This window comes from Penaeus monodon, chromosome 28, assembly GCF_015228065.2.
Source record: "Penaeus monodon isolate SGIC_2016 chromosome 28, NSTDA_Pmon_1, whole genome shotgun sequence".
Classification (NCBI taxonomy): Eukaryota; Metazoa; Arthropoda; class Malacostraca; order Decapoda; family Penaeidae; genus Penaeus; species Penaeus monodon.
This window is the reverse complement of record NC_051413.1, coordinates 17,792,681-17,792,987: the sequence shown is the minus strand read 5'-3', so window position 1 is coordinate 17,792,987 and position 307 is coordinate 17,792,681. Positions and strand designations below refer to the sequence as shown.

Here is a 307-nt window from a genome sequence, read left to right as displayed (position 1 = left end):
TGCATAAAAAATCAAATAATAATAAAAAGAAATTATCTTGCAGTTATTACAACACAGAGGCACAAAAAATAAGATAAAAAATTAAATATCAAAGCGCACCTGTTGTTTCATTTCCCTCCTTGACGTAATCACACATTTTATGTCCTTTGAGAGTTGGATGGTTGTCTTCCCAGCTGTACTTCACATCTGATCCTCGGTACACGATCATTGAATCATCTTTGGCATCTGGTATATGTCTCCATGAAGGCTGAAACAGGATGTAATATTCAAGCTCTTATCATAAGAAAATGACTATTTATAACATTAT

The 307-nt window shown here is 32.9% G+C and overlaps 1 protein-coding gene across 1 annotated transcript in view; it reads right to left on the bottom strand.

Moving 5' to 3' along the window:
• The window catches only part of LOC119591392 (ADAM 17-like protease), a 16,920-nt gene that overhangs the window by 13,715 nt on the left and 2,898 nt on the right, over window positions 1-307 (bottom strand). Inside the window, exon 5 of the mRNA XM_037940132.1 lies at window positions 100-247. Coding sequence (XP_037796060.1) covers window positions 100-247 — 148 coding nt within the window. The remainder of the gene's footprint in view (window positions 1-99; window positions 248-307) is intronic.